Source organism: Haemorhous mexicanus, chromosome 17 (genome assembly GCF_027477595.1).
Source record: "Haemorhous mexicanus isolate bHaeMex1 chromosome 17, bHaeMex1.pri, whole genome shotgun sequence".
Lineage (NCBI taxonomy): Eukaryota > Metazoa > Chordata > Aves > Passeriformes > Fringillidae > Haemorhous > Haemorhous mexicanus.
The window spans coordinates 11223118-11237037 of record NC_082357.1 but is presented as its reverse complement, the minus strand read 5'-3'; the positions used below and the strand labels follow the sequence as shown (position 1 = coordinate 11237037).

Sequence of the window (13920 nt, the reverse complement as noted above, 5' to 3'; positions counted from 1 at the left end):
AGTTTAATTTTTTATGATTTTTTTTTTCCTATTTTCCTTTTAGTTGTTTAATTTCTACCCATTCCTTGGATTTCTCCTCAAACCTGCCAAGATGATACTGAAAAAGGTAGAAGAGGTGGGTGTGAACATAAATGCCTCGAGGAAAGGAAAGGGAGTATTAATGAGAACAACCTGATGAGCTACACTGATGCTTTGGTATTCAAACAAGAGGTATTTTAACCATATGGTGATTCCTGATGCTTTATTCAGAGATGCTGATGAGATTATTGTCTAATGAACACGCTCTGTGACAGTTTGTATGGAAATATTTAAATTTTGGGTAATCATCCTCCTACTTTAGTACCTTCAATATTTCATACTGAAGGAAAAGCAAGACAAGTTTTGTCATCAGCTGTCAGCTACAGTCCATTCCTTGCTGGAGAGTGGAGAGAGGCAATATCACTTCTATCACTCACTGCCTGCTCTCCCCAGGCAGGCACATCCCTCCCTACGGGCTTGGCAAGAGGGAGCAGAGTTACAGAGATGGGAAATTCCTATGGCATTTGTGCAAACCCCTCACCAGCTCCCACGTGGTGGATTTCACAACAGGAACACTTGTGTGGGAGTCTGGACCAGCCTGTGTTTGCCCTTTTCCTCCAAGTGTTTGCATCCGCATTCTTGGGCCGGGCAGTGACTGGGGAAAGTGTTTCCCACCAGCAGCAGGAGGCAGGACAGTGGAGCTGATGGGTCAGGGGTGTCCTGAGTCTTCATTGCTCTCCTGTGCCTCCTAGAAGAGCCTGGCACACACACACAGACAAATTCCAGCTCCTCCACTTAGGTATTGTTCTGCACCTCTCATCAATGTCTGCATTCTCAGGATCTACAGGTAGTGGTTGGAAGTCCTGAGCTGGTGACACAACCACTGCCTACAGCAGATAAATGCCATGTGCTGTTGAAAAATGGATGAATTTGTGCATTTGGTTCATTTTGGGGCAGCAAAATCTCAAGTGTGCAAGTATTTCTTCTGAAAACTGAAGAAATTCTGTACTGAAATGTCAATATGATGCAACTTGTCACTCTCCTGCATCCCACTGGAACCTGGGTTTCCTGTCCTAGTTCTTTCTTTTTATGCTAGAAGTGCTTTTTTTCTTCATATATCCCTAATAAAAGCAGTACATGTTTTCTTTCTGCAGATCATGATGCTCCTGCACTCACCCTGCTCATGGCTGGCACTCAAACAGCATCCACAGCATTGCAGTGGGGCCTCCTGCTGCTGCTGCTGCTGCTGAAGGACCCCCAGACTCAAAGTAAGGTTTTGCTTTGCTTGCACAGTGTGCTGAACTATCCTTCAGTGACTTTGTTTGTAAGTGATGCTCACCTCTAAAAGCTTCATAGGCTCTCATGTGTGCTAGAGCATCCAAAATCTGGGTGCTGTCCACCTCCATCTCAGCACTGAATGCTGCCATTCCAGACCAAAGCATCTGAGGGGTTGTTCTCTGCCCCAGGGGCTGCACTCCTCCTGTCCTGGGGTATTCCAACCAACATTCAGCAGGAGCTGGGATTCACAGGTGTTTTACCACTGTGCCTTTCCTTTGCCCTGCAGAAAAGGGTGACACAGAGACTGAGTTCTTGGCCCTGGCTGCTTCCCTGCCTTTGAGATGGCATTTCCCAATGCAGTGATCCATGAGGTGTGGAGATCCATCCTTCTCCTGCCATGAGCTCCTGGTGCACCTCAGCTGACACCCCCTTTGAGGCTGCTGCACCCCCAGGGCACTTGTTACCTTCCAGGTGAAGGGGTGCAGCTCACCAGGGCAAAAAGCACCAGGAGTGAGCAAGCCTCAAGCACAGGGCTTTTGGAGGGGAAGAGCCAGTTCCCTGCTCCCTCATCTCTGAGTCCAGTCCAGTGCCAGTGTGACTTCAGGGTTGGGCACACTTCCCTTTTCCCACAGCTCTGCTCATAACCTGGAGTCTGCTCCTTGTTCCCTTCCCTCCCTGCAGAGCAGTGCTGCCTCTGGGCCACCAGGACATTGCCTCTGCCCTGCTGGGGGCAAGTGGAGAGCAGCTGGGCAGCAGAGCCTGGCCCATGTCTGTCCTCTGCTCCATCACTGGGGAGCAGCCAACAACTGCTGTAGCTTAATTCCAGGATTGTTTAGGTTGGAAGAGACCTTCAAGATAATGAAGTCTAACCATCAACCCAGCACCACTAAGCCATGTCCTCATGTGCTGTATCCATGTGGTTTTGGAACCCTCCATGGCACCTCTGGGCTTCCCCCACCCTGCTGGGTTAGGGCCAGGTCACAGATTAGTCAGGGATTCCAGTGAACTGGGTATCTGCACTAATGAAGGGCCTTACTGGCAGGTGCAAGCCCAGGAATTGGCTCTTCAGAGGAAGAAGTTGGCTGCCAGACACAGCCCAAAGGGAGGAATGCTGAGTGGGCAGGCCACGAGCTTGCAACATCCACATGTGCTGCAGCAGAGCATGGCAGTGCTGTGGGGAAGGGCAGGGGTCCCCCTGCTCACCCCTGTGCTGCCAGATAAAACAGGGAAAATGGAGATGCCAGATGAATTTAGCCCCAGCCATTCCCTGCACACACCTGATTCTGCCAGGTTAATGGGAAATGGGTGTCTTTGCACCCAGCCTTGCAGCAGGTGAGTGCAGTTGGACTGAGGGGGGCATAAACCCTACAGACTTAGTCCTGACTCCTTCCCCAGCCCGGGTTTGTGCTGGCAGGGCGTTCTAGCCCAGTAAGGACCACAGGGCCGGGCTGGCTGTGGCTCAGAGGGATCGTGGTGCCATCTCGTGGCAAAAATCAAGTAGAAATCGGATTGTGTGCAATGCTCATTGCTCTGGCCAGCGCAGAAGGGGGCAGGTGGAGTTGCTGCAATCCCTGCCCCTGATCCATGCCCCTCTCAGGGCAGGAGCCCCTGGTGCCAGCATCACACAGCCCTGGGGGTGGCAGGCTGGGCCATGGGACAGCTGCCAGTGCCGTGAGCCACAAAGTGAGTTGGTGTTGTTCAGATCTGACATCAAGGCACCTGTCCTGCCCCAAGGTGTTTGCCTTCAACCCAGGTGAGAGCTGCAAGGCACAAACATGTTTTGCAGATACAGGGGAGACCCTCAGGGCCACTGAGGAATGTGGAAATGGTATTTCCAGCTCTGAGAGCCAATGTTTTCTGCTAGATAAATAGATAGCTGAGTCATAATCAATGTTCTGCCATCGCTTGGCTGAGCAAATAAACGGGAGACAGGCACTTTATTTTGTGGAGATATATTCAGCTGTGTAATTCAGTGTGCTGGGGAGGGATTGCTCCTATCCATCTGCTGACACAGGCACAAGTGGGAAGCATTTTTCAAAGGAATCCAAGGAACCTGTTTTCCTTGGATGTTTGCAGCTCTGCTGTGCTGTGAAGTGAGGGATCCGTCTCTCTGCTTCAAAGCCAAGAACCCCAGAGCCCATGGCAAGGGGGCAGGTCTGGGGTTCCACCAGTGAATTTGTGCAGAGCTGAGCCCAGCTCAGTGTTGTTTCTTAGAGCACTCCACTGCTGCTTTATCTATCTTTTCAGTTCATGTTAGTTTGGAGGGGTTAAAACAGGAACAGTCCTGGCCTTTCTGAAGCCAAAGGCAAAAGTGTTATTTTATTTCAGCAAGACCAAGACTTCCTGCACAGAGATGATATGTGGTTTGCTCCCCAGTTGCTTTACCTGTCTCTCCTTGCCTTCCCATCCAAAGCACTGAGCAGAGGGCCAGCACCAGCAGCAGGGAGGCTGTGGAGGCAGCCTTTAATTGAGCCTCTGCAAGCAAGAGGCACTGAAGTGAAGAACTGAGGCTGTCCCCAGGGCTGACTCACAGCCCACAGCTGAGGAATTTGCCCTGGTGAAACCACCCTGCAGGTGTGGAGGGTCTGCTGTTGAGCTGATGTTTACTAGGATGAGCATATGGGATACATTTAACATTTTATCGGTTGTCACTCTGGGCTCAGGACCAACCTTTCATGGTGTTTGCATTTCTGTGTGCTGCAAAGTGCCAGGCATAGGAAATGTAATGAGGACATGGGATTAAACCTTTATTGGGTTCCCATGAAGGGGAAACAAACAATATGATAAAGCACGTGATAAGAAAAGGCATGTGGAGGAGTGGGAAGTCACAGCAGGTAAATGGAGGGAAAATTGCCTCAGCTGGAATAAGGTTGTGGAATACAATGGCATGTAAGAGTGAGATAGAGACAACAGCCAGGCTGAGCTGCAGAGGAAAGGAAGCCAACCAAAACCAGCTCTCCTTTAATCCCTGATCCCCATTCTCTGTGCATGTGTGTGTGCAAAACAAGCACTGGGAAATGGGACTGCTTTTGCAGGGGAATTGCATGGCTGGTTCCAAAGGCCAGACCATCCCCAACACAGAATGACTGCTGGTGTAGGGTAACATTAACCAGGATATCTGAAGAGAGGGGATGCTCTTTGCTGCTGTTTAACAAGGTCAGGAAGGACAGAGATGTGTAAAACTAGCAGTGGGTGTAGTTTATTTTTGTTTCATTAGCCCTTTATGACCGGATGCTGGTGCAAAGCTCATGTGGCCTCATGATTCAAATTGCAAACTTAGGAATGCAGCTCCTGTTTTGTTCCGACTGGGGAGCAGTGTTGAGCTTGATTGCAGCACTTGCTTCTCTGAACAGGTTTGCAGCCTCTGGGGCATCTTCCAGGACACTGTTCCCAGGCAGAAATGACTTAGTCCTCAAATCTCATGGACCCAGCACATTTTTCACTCTTGGTGTTTGGCTTGGCTGCCTGGTGGGTGAAATCCTGGAGGGATTTTGCTGTGAGCTGTGGAAAAGTTCAGGGGGTGTCTGTGGATGGCTCAAGCCTGTGACCCATGGTGTCTCTCTGTGGCTTCCAGCAAACTGTGGGTTGTTCTTCCTCAGGATTTCAGGCAGATTTCTGTGACATGGTGAACCTTGGGAGCCAGGGTGTTCCCCTGCTGCTCATGGGCTGCATCCCCTCCACCAGAGCAGCAGCTTGGTCCCTTCACCAGCTCCGTGCACATCTTGAGAGGCAGGATGTGATGGCCAGCACCATGGCTTGTGTTTGCATTTCCCCCAGGGCACAGGAGCAAAGAGCAGCCCTTGGGGGGGATGGAGCAGTGGAGGGGGTGGATGGAGGCAGTGGGAAGGGGATGAGGTGTGGCAGGGTGGGTGAATGGCGAGTTAGAGCAAAGTTGGGGTCTTGGACCCCAAAGCCCTGGGACAAAGCCGTGGTTATTCCCGCAGGACAGCACAGGTTGCCTGAGGCTGAGGCCTCAATGTGAAAGTCGTTTGGGGGACGGTGAGGTCCAAGTCAGACTCTGAAACTCCTGGCTGGGGTCGGAAAGTGAATGTTTGGAGGAGCCCTACAAAGAAGACAAACAGCTCCATCTTGGCCAGGCTTTCCCCGATGCAGTTCCGTCGCCCTGCGGGTGAAAGCAGAGTGTTCACCTCATGGGAGAATCCAACTGGAATGTTTGCCATGGACAGGTTAGCATCTGAGATGTTGCAATGGGAGCAGGAGGGAAACCTTGAAATGCACTAAAGCATTTTGGAGTAGAGGGGCCTGTGTTGCTGAAGGATCCTGCCTGTTCTCTTTTGTCACAGGCTACAGCCATCTTGCAGGGTTAATGCACATTTTTGGTGTGCCCTCTCCTCTCCTTAGCTCTTCCAAACCTCTCAGCATCTTTAACCCTTTCTTTTGGAAAGCAGCCTGATAGACGAAAGCCACCTCCTTCCAAAGTGGAATAGTTTGAAACTCACTTTTCTCATTAATTTATCCACAAATACTACTTTAGGATAAAAGTGTGCTTCTTTTTACTACCCTTCTTTGTGCTATATTTAGCAGTGGGAGAGCTGTGTTCTGAGAGCAGCCATTTGCCCACATGCAGAACAATTGATTCCATTCAGTTTTCTGGTTGCTTATTGACTGAGTTAAGGGCAGTGTTTAGACATGAAGACTCATTGGTGTGTATTGTAATGAAGTGGCCCTGCCACAGCCCCAGCTCTGTGCAGGTCAGCCCTTTAGTTACCTGTGGAGAAAGGCAGGAAAGCTCCTTTCTTTACAAAATTCCCTTCAGCATCGAGAAAGTGGTTGGGGTTGAACTGATGTGGTGTCTCCCATTGTGTCTTATCCAGCAGCACTGAGGTAAGGGATGGGATTACAATTATACCCTGGAAGAAAAGTACACAGAGGCACAAAAGATTGCCAAGTGCTATTTTGCTTCATTTTCTCACACAGACTTTGGTGTCCTAGATTTGCTCCACCTGGGGTAGGTGGAGACCATGAGGGTTTTATCCCATCATCCAGCAGAGAGACATCAGTGACATTTTCCCATTAGTGCCAAGGACTGAAGCCAAACCCCACAGGGTGCTGTGAAAACCTCAAGTGGAAGGTAAGATCCTGCAATTCTCTGGCAGATACTTCACTGTGCAGATGGCAGCAAGGAGGTAAACCTGGGCTGCTCATGGAGTGAGGAAGTCCTGAGCATGAGAGGGACTGGATTGAGTCCTATGACAACCCTGGGCTTGGTATAGAAACCCTTCTGGGGATGGTTTTGGACTCTGTTGTGTAATTCCCTCTAAGGAACCATTCTCCAGTGGCACTGGTGAATCTGGGGAGGGTTTTGTGTTCCTGGGAGGCAGCAGATACCTACCTTGGGAAGGAAGTAGCCCCTGAAGTGGGTGTCAACAGCAGTGCAGCGGGGCACGTGTGGCAGGAGGGTGATGAACCTCTGCACCTCGTGCAGCACCGCGTTGGTGTAGGGCATCTTCCTCCTGTCCTCGTACGTGGCCCAGCTCCCAGCTTTGACTGTTCTCCCAATCTCCTCCTGGACCTTTTCTGGAAAGAACAAATAAAAGGAATGTGTCCTAGCAAGGAAGCCAACTCCCTCCTTGGATTTGGTTTAGGGGAAAAAAATAATGTTTTTCCAGAGTTGGAAGAGAGAGAGGATTCTTAAAGCAGCAGTGTGGGTTTCCCTGATCTGTGTTTAATTCAGGCATGTGGGTGGGTTGTTTCTGCAGCATCATACTCTGATCTCCACTCATCCTCTCTCCTAGCAAATCAAAAGGGCTATTTTATTGTGACTTTGATCAGCACCTAGTTACATTAGCAGTGTATCACAGAGGAGAGCTAGTAGTCAGCTCTTCAGGCAAAAGAGCTGCTGTGGATCTGAGGCCAGGCCTCTTCCTTCCCCATTTCAGCCTTGCCATGGATGGGGTAGGTAAAAGCTGCTCACTTTGAATCTCTGGGTATTTCATCATGAGCAGGATGGACCACTGGAGCGTGGTGGCAATGGTCTCTGTTCCAGCCATGACCAGGTCCAATATGGATGCCATTAAGTTGTCATCATGGAAGAGGCTGTCTTTCTTGTTCTTCTCCTTGAAAAACACAAGAGGTAAGAAAAGTTATAAAACCATCAGTCTGAGTATTCAGCAAGCACAGGAAATGCTGCATAACCTATAGCACAGCTGACTGTGGTCCTGTGTTTGTGAACTGGGTGATAAAATAGACCTGATCTTGAATGCACACTACCCACCAGAGATGGAGCACCACAGGTGGAAGGTTTGGAGGGGAGTTTTGGTTCAACATCCATCTCCCCTGGAAGCAGGCTGAAATCCAGAGCCAGCTGCTGCTCACAGACTCAACCTTGCAGGTTTGGAAAGAGCCTGGTCTCTGCCCTGAACAGGAGCAGATTCAGCTAGTCCTATCTCCGAGGGACTCCTCCTGCCCAAGGCCAGGTTTGAATTCCCAACAATGCTCAAAATCACCTTTCAGGACATTTGTGTCTGGGCTTTAGAACGGTGATAACTCCTCCTCCAAATAGCTGAGTAGAATAATTAATGCCTAAGGTCAGCCTGGATCCAGCTGGAAAGAAGAAAAATCTCAGAGCCCAAATATTTTGTGTTGAATGAAACCAACAGATGTGTGAAACTGCTGAGCCTCTGCTAAGTAAGATGCAGGGCAGGGTTAGAACTTGTACTGATGATTTATCATTCCAGTTCTTTAAGGGGATCATTCATCTTGATGGAGCAACAGTATCAATGATTAATTGATTTGTTTTCATAAAAAGAAAGGCAGAGTCAGCTTTCATGTGAATTCATGCATTTTCTACTAGGAGCGAGTAGTTGATCTCACATTATTAGTGCTACTATTTCAGGAGTGGACTGAGAGTAGCTTTTGTGTCTTTATTTTGATAGAAAAATATACCGATGGTAAGAGTCTCGCATCTGATTTAAGTACCACTGGAGTAACAGCATGGATTTCAATAGATTTACACAACATGACTGAAATCAAAACTCAGCAACTCTTTTAGCTAGAAAATCCAAAGGAGACATTGCAAACAGCCAACAGAGCTAAGCAGTCCAATACCTCTTGTTGCTTGAATATCAGTGCATCGATGTAGCTCCTCACACTGTTCTCATTGATATCCTCCCTGCTGGCCTTCATGTATTGCCTTAAAATGGCACGCACATCTTCGATTTTCTTGAGCATAATCTTGTGGGTTTTGAAAAGAAATCCAAGGAACGGGTAGAAATTGAAATACTAATGAGAAATTTAAAAAGAGAAGCATTAGGCCTGCAGAAATACCACACAGAATCACACAGAATCCCCTTGGCACATGTTGAAACAGCTTTTTCCTAAGAGCCAATGAATCAGTTGAGTTTTGTCTTTAGTCACAATATCTCAGCATCCCAGGGACTTCCCATGCAGATTTTCATAAGCTAAAGTAACCATAGTTCAGATCTCATTTTAGCTCCACACAGATGTACAGGATGGGTCCAAAGGAAAGTAGGTAAGGGGAATCTGGCAGCAGATTTTGGTGATCCAAGTGGCACATGGAGAACTGTCATGTTTTAGGTGTAATGACTGGTTCTGAACATCTGAAAACTGCTTAAGTAAACCCTGTGGTTGGTGTGGCTCACGTAAAAAAATTATCTGTGGGACAGTTTACTTACATTTAAATTTGGGGATCCCAGAAGAATCATAATTTCATCTATGAGTCTTAAGAGAGTGAGGAATGTTGGGTCCTTGTAGTCAAACCTGTCCCCAAAGAGCATGATGAAGGTGACGTTGATGGGAGCGCAGTTGAAGGAGGGCAGGCTGAAAGGTTCCCCTGCAGCGGGAGCAGGGTGGGAAAGCTGTGAGACGTGGAGCAGCTGTGACACACACGAGGCTGGAGAGCCCCAGGATGGTCCCCAGCTCACCTTTGAAGGATTTGATCATCTCGATGAGGAAGTGGAGCTCCTCGAAGATTCTGCCTTCTATCATTTGTTTGCCCATGCCGAGGTTGCGCATGCTGGACACGGTGAACCTGCGCGTTGTCCTCCACAGCTCCCCGATGGAGAAGAACAGACCTGGGCAGCCCGTGAGAAATGTGCTGGGCTCAGGCACAGAGGAGCCCCCACACCAAACCAAACAGGGCACTGGGTGAGCAGGGAGCTCCCCAGGTGTTTCTGCTGCCTGTTTTCACATGGATTTAGGGACTAAAAGTCTCCCCTTGCTGTGTACCTCATCCCTGTATCCTCTCAGCTCCATCCTCACTGAGCTGTAGCTTGGGAAAAGCAAGCTCCCTCCCAGCCCAGTTACCCCAGTCCTCTCCTGAGTGGCAGATGGGCAGGTGTGGCTTTCAGACCAGTATGGGTTGGCTGTAGAGCTGGGGGGAGATGTTGGTTTGAGTTTGTCACAGGACATTTGTGACCCTGCTGGTTGCAAGTCTAGGGCCTCAAGCACCTTGTGTGTCTGCAGCTTCTCCCTTCATCCTATTCTAGTCATAAAGGTAATTTATCTGTGTGGGATGGGATAATTCAGTCTCCTAAATGCTAAAGTGTTTTATGGAGATTCCCAGCAGTGCTGTATTTTCAGCAGAGATGAAAATACTGACATTTTTGTGGAGGTTTCTGAGCTCATGCCACGATGATCTCTAGCACCTCCAAGGAGGGATGGGTATTTCATCCTCTCAGAGTGCTGTAAAGAAAAAGCTGGGCCAATAATCCAAAAACTATCTCAGACTGTGGTCAGTTGAAAAGCTGGATGCCATTATTTCACATCTTCATCATGGCTGTGAGGCTTTTAAATACGTTTGCTTTTCTGATTTAAAGCAGTGTAATTTGAATTTGGATAGCAAAATTGCTCTAAAAATGTCAGAGCAAATTTCTAATCTTTAATTTTTAGTTTTTCTTTAATTTATGCAATTTAATCTGGATCATTCCTTTTCTGAGAGCATCTTCACAGTCAACAAATTGGCATTTTCTGAAGAAAAAATGTTTCATGGGAAAATTTGTGACCATTGTTGCTTAACAGCTCCTGAGAGCTTCCATCTTTGGGTCACCTCTAAGTTCCTCAGACTTGGGCTGAGAAGGTAAATGTGAAAGGACTTTTGATGCAATGCTGATATTCTCCCACAGGGATGTTTTATATGTAAATTAGCTCTAAAAAATACCTTTTTCCTCATCGATTCCTTTTATTTCTGTAGTGATAAATTCATCTATTGATATTATGGCTGGGTAATTTAATTTCTAATTCTAATCCAAACTTCAGCCTGTGACCAACATATAAAGCTGCCTTTTGTTCTCCCAGCTAAAGCCTTACATGAAGCAGAGGACGGACAAAGCAAAAAGTCCTCTGAAATAGTCAGGGGTGGAAAAACTATGGGATTGTTTGTAGGGCTGAATTTCCAGCCTCAGCCTCTTGCTTCTGAAGCTGTTTCAGGCTGGTCAACCTGAGGAATTTTGTGGGGAGGCAAAGGTGTGGGAACTGACATGACAAAGGCAGTGGGAGAAAGAGAAAACCCCGACAGCTCCCAGCAGCCAAGCCAGGTAGTCCAAAGTCTCCTGGAAATGTGAGGAGGCTTCATAAACCAGTGGTGACAGAGAGCTGCTCACACCAACATTGCACAGAGATTAACCCCAGAGTTTCCACAGTGCCTTCAAAAATCCCACTCCTCCCACCCCTCAACTCTTTGGATATGGATGGGCTGCAAGTGCATCAGCAGAAATGATGGAAAGCCAGGAGCCATTGTGTGCAAGGTAAGCCAAATGTTTGCTGTCACTTGGCTGCAGAAGGGCCCAAGGGGATGTTTAAAAGTTGGGCTCCAGGGATGCACAGTTGGGCTGTGCCTCATCATCATCATCATCATCATCATCATCATCATCATCATCACAGGCACTAAGCGGCAGCGTTGTCCCTCCCATCCCCCCACTCATTGCTCTAGTACCGTTTCTGTTCTGAATTTGGTCAAATATTGGGATGGATGGTCTGTCTACAAACTCCTCTGTGTAGTTCACAAGCGCCTCTCGCACAACTTCGTACCCGGTCAGGACCACAACTTTCTGGAACCCAAAGTGCAGGGTGAAGATGGGGCCGTATTTTTCTGCAAGCTGAAAAAAAGAGGCGAGCTGTGATGGTCAGGAAGGGAGGGAGAGTGCATGAAACAGCACCTTGTGCTGGCTGAAAGGACATTTTTCATCCTGGCATCCTGCAGGGAATGGCTGCAGAGCCACTACCTGCAGAAGGGCACCTGGGAGCCAGAGCTCATCGTGGTCAAACATGAGGCATTTTGTACAGATGCCTCGCTGGTATCTGTATGGAGTTCAGGCTTCTTGCCATGAAGGAGCCCCCAGCCCCATCAGTGCTTCATTAATCTGGTTTTGCTGTTAAGGAGAAAATAAACGGAAAGCAAAAAGAAAAAACCATCTAAAGACTGGACCTCAAATGGCAGCTAAAGTTGGCAAACAGGAGAAAGAGAAGATAGTTCAGTGCAAATAATGATGCTGTCACAGAGGAAAGCTTTGGTCTGATGCTCCTGATGTACTAAAGCACTCCTGCATCCTGCTACGAGAGGAGCAGTGTCTCTTTTCACAGGACAAAGGGGGCACCCTTCATTGCCCACCCAACAAACCCCAGTTGGTGCCAGCTGCTTTGTGCAAACACCATTTTTTGCTCTCCGTGGGGTGAGATGGAGGGATAACCCCTCTGGAGAAATCCCAAAGCCAAGGCAAACATTGGCAATACCAAGCACAGCCTAGCAAGGGACAAAAGCACGTGGAGGTAATTCCAAAGCGCTGTTCAGAGGCTGCAGCAGCGTCTGCCCAGCCCTGCTGGGTAAACTGACCCCAACCCTGACATTGCCCATAACAGCTCCAGGTGCTGGGGCCTCGCCCCATGGCAGCACAGCCCGTGTTTGCTGAGCACGGGTGTCACAGGAGCCGTGGACACCTGGCTGTGAACCCTCTGCCTGTTTGCTCACTCTCTCTGTGACCCCAGCATGGGTCAGCCCCAAAGAAGCCGAGGGAGCCACCCCTGCGAGAACCATCCCCAGGGGAGCCATCCCTGAGAGAGCCATCCCTGCAAGAGCCATCCCCAGGGGAACCATCCCCAGGGAGCCATCCCTGAGAGAACCATCCCCGAGGGAGCCATCCCCGAGGGAGCCATCCCCGAGGGAGCCATCCCCGAGGGAGCCATCCCCGAGGGAGCCATCCCCGAGGGAACCAGCCCCGAGGGAGCCATCCCCAGGGAGCCATCCCCAGGGAGCCAGCCCCAAGGGAGCCATCCCCAAGGGAGCCATCCCCAGGGAGCCATCCCCAAGGGAGCCATCCCCAGGGAGCCAGCCCCAAGGGAGCCAGCCCCAAAAGCCAGGTGGGAATGCCCGGCAGTCCCAGGAGCAGCCTCATCCTGCACACAGTGGGGTAAGTTTTGTTAATTACAGGTTATTGGAAGAGCTCACAGGTTATTCACTCTGTTCCTTAGCACAGCTTTCCCATCTCTCCCTTGCACTGCCATCTAGACTTCAATGCATATCCCACTCATCAAGAGGGGAAGGGATTTTGCAGTGGAGAGTCTGGATTTGGCCCTCTCCAAATCCAGGGTCACTGCATTGTAGAATTCCTCTTGCCAGATCTCTGGGGCATAGGGGAGGGAAGCAATTTAATTTATGTTAGTTATATCCTAATGCTTTAAAAGATTTCTGGGTGTCCAAGCTGTCAAATTAATACTTCAAATCCCACAAGCATTATAGACTTCATGTACATCACCACAATTACATGAAGAAATCCCATATTACCCAGAGGTCTTTTTTTAATGGTTGATTGCTCCTAAATTACATTGCATCAACACAGACATTGACTAGAAGAAGCCCAGAAAGATATCATAAAGCAATTTTCACACCTTTACAATTTAGTTTGAATTAAAAAAGACAAAAAGTTCTCACTGATACATCCCAGGCAACTTTAAAATCTATGAGGGTCTGGGTTAGGGTTTTTTTTGTCCTACCTTCATTAGTGATTTATCTTGCCTTCTAAGATCCACCAAGTGCAGGTTACCAATGATCGGAAGAGGAGTTGGACCAGGAGGTAATTTAAAAGCTGAATTTTTATAGCCAGTTGAAAAATAGGCTACAGCTAATAATACTGCTGCACACAGCAGACAAACTAATGCAGGATCAGAGAGAAATGAAATTAAAAAAGACATTTTTTTTTTTAGTAATAATCTGGTTTTTGGGGTTAGAAGCAATAAAAATGCAGTGGCACTGTTCAGTTTCTGCCAGCTGGCTCTCTGTTTGCTCTCTGCAATTGCTACAAGCACTCAATTCTTATTAAGGTTTGTAGAGTACCTAAATAAATACTGCATACTCCACCCTCTTTAAACACCTCAGAGAATGTGGTCTAAGCAGTTTGCAAAGCCTGTCCAGAAGTAAAGAGAGTTTCAAATTACAAACCCATGCATGTGTGTGCAAGAACATATACATGGGAAAAGGTGCTTGGCATTCCTCTATAACCTCCTCCTCCCTGAGACCTCAAGGTCCTTCATTAGCAGTACTATGACCCTCCAAGCACTCTGCTGACACAGGGAAATAAAAAGGCTCTTGGAATCCTATTAGAACCTCCAGATTCAGGCTTAGGTAGGATTTGAGATCTCCATGTTACTAGA

The 13920-nt window shown here is 48.3% G+C and overlaps 1 protein-coding gene across 1 annotated transcript; it reads right to left on the bottom strand.

The window, feature by feature from the left end:
• Nucleotides 1-4022: 4022 nt before the first annotated feature.
• LOC132335370 (cytochrome P450 2W1) lies at nucleotides 4023-13693 on the bottom strand. Its single transcript, XM_059861855.1, has 9 exons — nucleotides 13264-13693; nucleotides 11210-11372; nucleotides 9201-9350; nucleotides 8952-9109; nucleotides 8365-8538; nucleotides 7232-7373; nucleotides 6650-6834; nucleotides 6026-6167; nucleotides 4023-5419 (listed from the first exon to the last, which is right to left on the bottom strand). Exons 1-9 carry the CDS (start codon nucleotides 13459-13461, stop codon nucleotides 5229-5231), a joined length of 1503 nt encoding a protein of 500 aa, XP_059717838.1. The 5' UTR covers nucleotides 13462-13693; the 3' UTR covers nucleotides 4023-5228.
• Between the last annotated feature and the right edge of the window lie 227 nt (nucleotides 13694-13920).

Bases quoted from the DNA above. Each gene is read 5' to 3' on its own strand.
- LOC132335370 (XM_059861855.1), bottom strand. From the start codon at position 13,461: ATGTCTTTTTTAATTTCATTTCTCTCTGATCCTGCATTAGTTTGTCTG. The intron at 9,351-11,209 runs GTACTAGAGCAA...CGGGCTGCCCAG, and splicing joins CCAAATTCAGAACAGAAACG to GTCTGTTCTTCTCCATCGGG. The intron at 5,420-6,025 runs GTAACTAAAGGG...TTTCACCCGCAG, and splicing joins TTTCCTGCCTTTCTCCACAG to GGCGACGGAACTGCATCGGG.